This window comes from Hyposmocoma kahamanoa, unplaced genomic scaffold (genome assembly GCF_003589595.1).
Source record: "Hyposmocoma kahamanoa isolate Upper Pololo Valley unplaced genomic scaffold, ASM358959v1 87, whole genome shotgun sequence".
Taxonomy (NCBI): Eukaryota; Metazoa; Arthropoda; class Insecta; order Lepidoptera; family Cosmopterigidae; genus Hyposmocoma; species Hyposmocoma kahamanoa.
The window spans coordinates 9,100,752-9,107,878 of NW_020654422.1; the positions used below are offsets into that span (position 1 = coordinate 9,100,752).

Sequence of the window (7,127 nt, forward strand, 5' to 3'; positions counted from 1 at the left end):
AATAAGTCGTCTGCAAATAATACACATTTATGATTTGTTACTTTAGGTAGATCAATATATAAAGTTTTTTTTTTATAATATCAAGTGACGGGACGAACAATTCCTGCGCCTGATAGTAAGCTACACAACTGTCCATAACAGTTGCTGTGTCATTCTGAGCTTTAAATCGCAAAGATCTGAAGGGCACTGCCACTGCGCCCGTCACCCTGAGACATTAAGTTGACAAGTCCCGTGTGCCTATAATTTCACCAGCACCCTTACCCTTCAAAACCGTAACACAGTAATGCTGTTACGGTTTGGCGGCAGTACTTCCCTGGACGAACTGTGAAAGAGTTCAAGGAGCTCTACTGCTCCTAAAAAGTAAATATTAATGTAACATCTACGTACATAAAAGCACAAACTACTCATAATAAATTTCGAAATCAATCACGGCAGGTTCCTACAAACATCCGTCTTAAAGCAATGTATGCGTCTTGAAACGTGCACGTGTCGTTGTTATGTCGTGATCGCTGACGGCGATTGCTTTTGCGACGCGGGAGACATTTAAGATAACCCAACCCTTTTGTGTATACTACAATTTAACCAAGTTATTATATTGGTAAGTATTGGACTATAGGGTGATGCCCTAGGAGACATCTTAAAGAAAAAAGTATGAATGTATCCGACTTATTATTATTTTTTATTTTGAATGATTGTTATAATTATTAATACAAAGATCGAACTGATTGATGAAGAATTGATGAAGACTGAGCTGATGATTGTTTCTATTAATTTGTTCTACTTTTATTATATTACAATGTTGTGTTTTACTTGTTTATACAATTTTGCAAATGAGCGATGTTTTTTGTGAACTCAGGTCTTACGTTGTAGCAAGTGACAGGACGAACAAGTCCTGCGCCTGATGGTCAGCTACACACCTGTCCCCAACAGTTGCAGTGCCACTTAGATCTTTAAATCGCAAAGATCTAAGGGGCACTGCCACTTCGCCCGTCACCCTGAGACATAAGCTAACAAGTCACACGTGCCTGTAATTTCACCAGCACCCTTACCCTTTAAAACCAGAACACAGTAATGCTGACATGACTGCTTGACAGCAGAAATATATAAGGTGGCAGTACTTCCGTGGATGAACTCTTACACAAGGAGCTCTACCGCTACTACATGGATGGAAAGATTAGGAGACTTAACAAAATCAATCGTAAAAAGGTTTTACTCTAGTTTGCCGAAGTCGGTTATACAAATATTGTTCAAAATTTAACTTACCTTCAGAAATAAGTCTCTCTCTGATTTCCCAAGCAAAGATGGTAGGGTTTTCTCTCTTGTACTGCTCTATTTTAGACACCACGGCTGGGGTAGCAACTTTCGGCTTACTTCCACCTATTAGGCCCGGCGGTCGAAGAGTACCTGCACCAAAAAAATATCTGCTATAGAAACATAGTTCTGCCAAGGTACTTATTATTAAGGAACTGGTTTTTGGAGTATTGGAGGTGTTTAAAAAGGGTTGGTTATGGGTTATGGGATTAAGAAATATTTTAAACACGGTAGAGGTAGACCTCGGCGTACATATCTCATTCAGATTGAGGATGTCCTTAAAAAAGTTCGGGTTAAAAGAATCAAGATAGTCTCTTTATATGTATATATAAAGAGACTGTTAGGAGTAGAGGAGACGAAGGAGGTTAGTAGGTGGAGATCCATATATGTATGTAGAGAACAGACGGGGGAAAATGGTTGGATATTTGTTATACTTAATAACGAATTTATGATAATTGTAATTAAGGGATATGTAGAAGGAAAAAAAGAGAAGAAGACATATATTACCATATAGTGAACAAGTAAATAAGAAGATCAAAGTAAGCAGCTATAAAGAGGTCAAGGAGCTGGAGTTCGTAAACCGTTAGGAGTGGAGGAGGCTGTACCGACAAGAGCCTGGCTCTTATATAGGATGATGATATTATATATGAATTTTAAATGCTGTAGTTTTGTCGCTCCGAAAGTGAAGTATCTTATCTTAGTTACTTTACTTTTGTATTACATATCAATGCATGCTCTAAGGGCATTTTCATATGTTGTAATGTAGTTCAGTTGTCGCTGTGATGCCCAGGGAGCAATTTTCATACGTTACGTCGCGTCCCTCTTGGAGTCGAATTTTAGATTCTTATTCGAAATAGTTTTCCCATAGCGTTTCATGTCTGAGGATTATCTATTCTAAACTATACTTGGAAGCGTAAGATATCCATATTTGTTTCATATAGGTATGGACACAACAAAGTAAGATTACTGATCAATATGTTAGAACTAAACACAAATTATTAAATTGCAGAGACACATTTCTGAATTGAAATTCTATGTGCATGTTACGTAAATAAAATTATCGGTTACACAAAAACAATCACATTAAACTGTAACCAGCTGCTCGCTGAACAATAAAAGAAGAAAATTTTAAATCAAATTAAAGCTTCAATTAAAAATGCCTGTAATAGCAACACGTAACCGATTGATGCAATTTCATTGAGTGTTAAACGTGAGTAAACGCCGTGTACTTGTCGTGAATCGATTCCTACATATAAACGAACTTATATTTACTTGGTTACACATCCTTATATCCACACATTACAGACGAAAATAACACCGTTTGACAGAAAAATTATCATTGTGTTACGAATCATAAAAAGTTGGTAGACGTGCGGGCTTTCATAAAAAATGATAATCGAATGCTACGTTACGAGAATTACAATAAACGATACACTTGAAATTAGTATTAATTACAGATTCATTGACATCGGTTAAATGAAGCCAGTGACGAGACTTGAATTGATAATATCCTGCAATTACAAATATGAGTTTTGTTTTTTGCAAGAAGTTAGCACGATTTTTAATAATTTATTTATAAATAATGTAATGGTTGTGATTCTAAAAAAATATTATATTTCAAATTTTTTTTTACCACAGTGATATTTATACTTTATTATAATTTATTAATACAAAGAAAATAAAGAAAAATTCCTTCGACTCGACATATCATACTAATATTTTTTTGTTACAAATGAATAGGAAAACAAATAAACAAATAAATGAATAATGAAAATATAGAAATTATCGAAAATCCTAAATTAAAATTAATTATTAAAACTATATTTAAAAAAACTAATTTGCAATAAGTCCAATAGGCAAAGGCAAAAATTTGTGAAACGTACTTTGTTTTGCCAGTACCAAATACCGACGCGCAATTTGCAATACATGAACTGGAGGCAAGAAGTAACGAAAACGTCAATACCTAAATGAGTTAGATAATGGATGAGTAAGTGGGTGCTGGAACACAATTACGTAAAAACGCATCAGGCGCTGCATTCCGGCGGGCGGGCGACGGCACAACGTTTTTACAGTGCACTCGAACGCAGCTCTCCATACCGATAACACGCTGAATTATTCATATTCATATATTCGCATTTTTACCAACGCCGTATTCAATCACATTACATTCATACAGGTCTTTATGTCTTGATAAAATGAAAGCTTAACTCCGCGAATGGTGCGGAAGGCAAAAAACTAATGCTCTTCTCCATTTTTGGGTAACTATTCACAGAAATATCTACAAGTAGCAGTGGTGAAACATAATGGTAAAGTTTATCTACCAAAAAAGAAGGTTTGTTTCTCTATGGATATATTTAATGTTCACATTTTTTTAAATAGTGTACGACCAACTAAAATCATACCGTGATTCTGAAAGTAGAACTTGCCATAGGCTAGAAGGTTGCGTGCAGCAGGATGATAAGGAGTAGGATTATATGTTTTAATTACTTTAGGCGTAGATTTAGTGTACCGTGATAATATTCATAACATGCTAATAAAATGCGAAGAAAATAAATACCATGTAAGTTAAGTAGTTATGTATAAAGATAATCATTGGGTAGTTAGTTATATGCGCTGTTATGTAGAAACATAATAACTTACACTTCATAACATTAAAACGATTTTAAATACCAATGTACTAGTTTTTATTTAACTAATAACTTTAGTATCCGCATATACTAGATAAATAATTATTATTTTCGGAAAAAACTATTTCACAACAAATATTAATAAAATAAGAACAATATTTCTTTATTTAACGCCATTAAATAATTTGTAATTTAATTTTACCTTTTGTTGTTCTTGTTTTTAAACTACAAGGTTAAATAATACTTTATGCATTAATTTACAGCAGTACACGCAAAATGGAAATATATAAATTTGTAAAATATTTACGGATACGTGGTCTGTTTAGTCTACATCAGTGATTGAAGTAAAGACTGCTATATGGATGCCTGCCACTCTGATTGAACAACACAAACATTGTAATTTACTGTCTTGCGATAGGTATTGTTTTTTGTCTTTGCTTGTTGGTATTCTAAAGTAGGCTTATACATATGTATCCTCTTCTATGTATACTCCTACCTTAGACTACATTGCATAACCACTGATATATATCTAAATAGACGCAAATACAGCGATCTGTATGAAAACAAGCGTGTCACATTTTTTGTACCTATTATAACGTCACAAACGCTATTTAGTGATGGAAAACCTCCTTCGGCACTAAAGTGATTGATTAAAACGACGACGCGGACGCAGCACGTATTTAGAACAATGATTTTTCTTCCAAGTATTTGTTGATCATAAGAAGCCGTGCAATGTCAATATAGTAAAATAATACCAGAATAAGATAATTAAATCCTTTACTAATCCATGTTTTAAAAAAAAGTTGCTGCGGAAAACTAAAAACAAAACAACAACAAACTTTACAAAATATTTTTTAACATTATCTGAGGAATTAAGAATTAGCATCCCTTTGGTTCCACAATCGATCAGAATCGAAAACTGTGTTGCATGAAGTGAACATCACTAATCGTAAAATTTGACCAGAAACATAACGAAGGCTGAATGCATTATACGAAGCATCGCTCATTCAATATTCATGGCCTACTAAAGAAAGACCACAAATGTACTGCACCAAGTATAAGCCGCGATGTATTACGAATATGTGGCATACACTCGTTGCATATTTTTTCTCGAAATTCATTTAAAATGAAAACAATTGATTTTAAAATAAATTATGCATATTCTGATTATAAAAGTAGTTAAGTGTGAAAACGTCCCTGTTTATTCGTCTATTCATAGCTGCGGTATTTTTGCAGTTTATAATGGCACAAGGCATTTTTCGCGTTTTCGTCTGATGTTTAACTACGATAACGATCGGGCGCATCCTGGGGGCCTACCACAACCTCTTAAAACAATATTACTTTAACCTTACATTGACTTTTCGTACCATGACGCGCTTAAAGTAAGCTTATTTGTAATGTTACAACTATGATGTTTTATTGGCAGCTTTGTGACTATTCATTCACTCAGTTCGTACAGTCAAGAGCACATCAAGTTTGACACTTTGTACTTTGGACCGTTCTTATGGTAAGCGGCATAGAGTTGGATTTAAGTCTTCAGTGTAAAGCATAACGTGCTCATGACCCTGTACTGTTTAACATTAAAGTAATATTGTTCTTATGTCAAATTTAGCGATCTTAAAATAGTTACTCGGACGCATTGGAAACAATATTATTTTCGTATTTATTGAAGGATATTGATTTGTAATTATTAAAAGTTAAGTTGAACTTATTTATTTACATAAATCTCTTCAATATTTTGTTTATTTTTTATTTAATAGTACATAGGAAACCATTTCCCGTTAAATGCGATTAGAAACATATTTGTGTATTTTGTCCTTTATACAATAAATAAATTTAAAAAAAAAATAAAAAAAATATGCTATGTTTATTTCGTAAAATTATGACATCTATATGCTCCTTGGCGACACTATTACAACAGTTGACACTAGACTATAATTCCGAATTCACAACGTGACTATCAAGACTCAGATTTTTTCATGAAAATGCGGAAAAATAATTGAAAACAACGTAATTTTAATTGATTTTATTATTACATACTTTGCTTTTTTAACAGTTAAAATTTGCTGAATGTAAATAACTTTAAGTACTTAAACATTATACTACGAGAAGACTATTCGAAACACCAAAAAAGGAAGAGATGGCATTATATAGTTCATATAGCGTTATTTCTTTCCTATTTTTAGTAAGGAATAGACAATATTAAAAAATTATTCGTTCTTTCAATCACTTTAGCAATAATACATTACTTGGTTGACAGGTTTGTCATGGAACGAATAGGAATAATATTATAATAAGCTTACTTTAAGCTTACATTGAATAAGATTGTTTTTGGACAAGTTATGGTAGGCCCCCTGAAGCGTAGCTGTGGCAACTAAGCGTTTACAGCTTACACTGGGCACGCGAAATAAGTACACTTGCGGCGTCTATTTAGATATATAATTAAGTCTGTGTTGTATTCAGTACATACTAAGTGCACATTCTTTTTTTTATGATACCAAGTGACGGGACGAACAAATCGTGCGTCTGGTGGCAAGTGACACGCCTGTCCATTGCAGTTGCAGTGACACTCAGAGCTGTAAATCGCAAAGATCTAAGAGGCACTGCCACTGCACCCGTCACCCTGAGACATAAGTGGATAAGTCTTATGTGCTTGTAATTTCACTAAACGATTTCTACGAGCTTCGGCAGAAATTCACTAGAACCAACGCATTTTGAGCAAGGCGAAATCTCATCTGAAGTTTATACGAGACTTGATATGAATTGATTAATAAAGGAAATAATTATAATAAAAAATTAATAAAATTTTAATTGCAATATGCAATATGTAAAAAGTTAGTAGTAGCTTCTTACATATTGCATATTTAATGCTATTATAATTATATGTAGATGCACATGCAGATGTGCATACGCAGACTTCTCTTCCGCTCTAACATCTTTTTGAAATCTACTATTTCTTTAGAAGATACTGCGTCAAGAATGATGTTAGGTTTGTTAATTTTATTAATGTTTAGATTTCGAATACACTCACGTTCAGACATAAATTTCTTAACAGACTGATTAACTTCGTCATACTCTTCCTTTCCTGTGTCGTTATTGGCCCTTATTTGAGCTTTTTCTCTATTTAGGTTTAAATATTTATGTGTTCGATCTTTGTATTAATAATTATAACAAACTAGTGGAGTAATT

The 7,127-nt window shown here is 33.5% G+C and overlaps 1 protein-coding gene across 2 annotated transcripts in view; it reads right to left on the bottom strand.

Annotated features, from left to right (window-relative positions):
• Positions 1 to 7,127, bottom strand: part of LOC113235137 (paired box protein Pax-6-like) — a 51,343-nt gene that overhangs the window by 12,943 nt on the left and 31,273 nt on the right. For both annotated transcript variants that reach the window (XM_026470732.1, XM_026470731.1), the window contains exon 3: positions 1,264 to 1,404. In XM_026470732.1, coding sequence (XP_026326517.1) covers positions 1,264 to 1,404 — 141 coding nt within the window. The remainder of the gene's footprint in view (positions 1 to 1,263; positions 1,405 to 7,127) is intronic.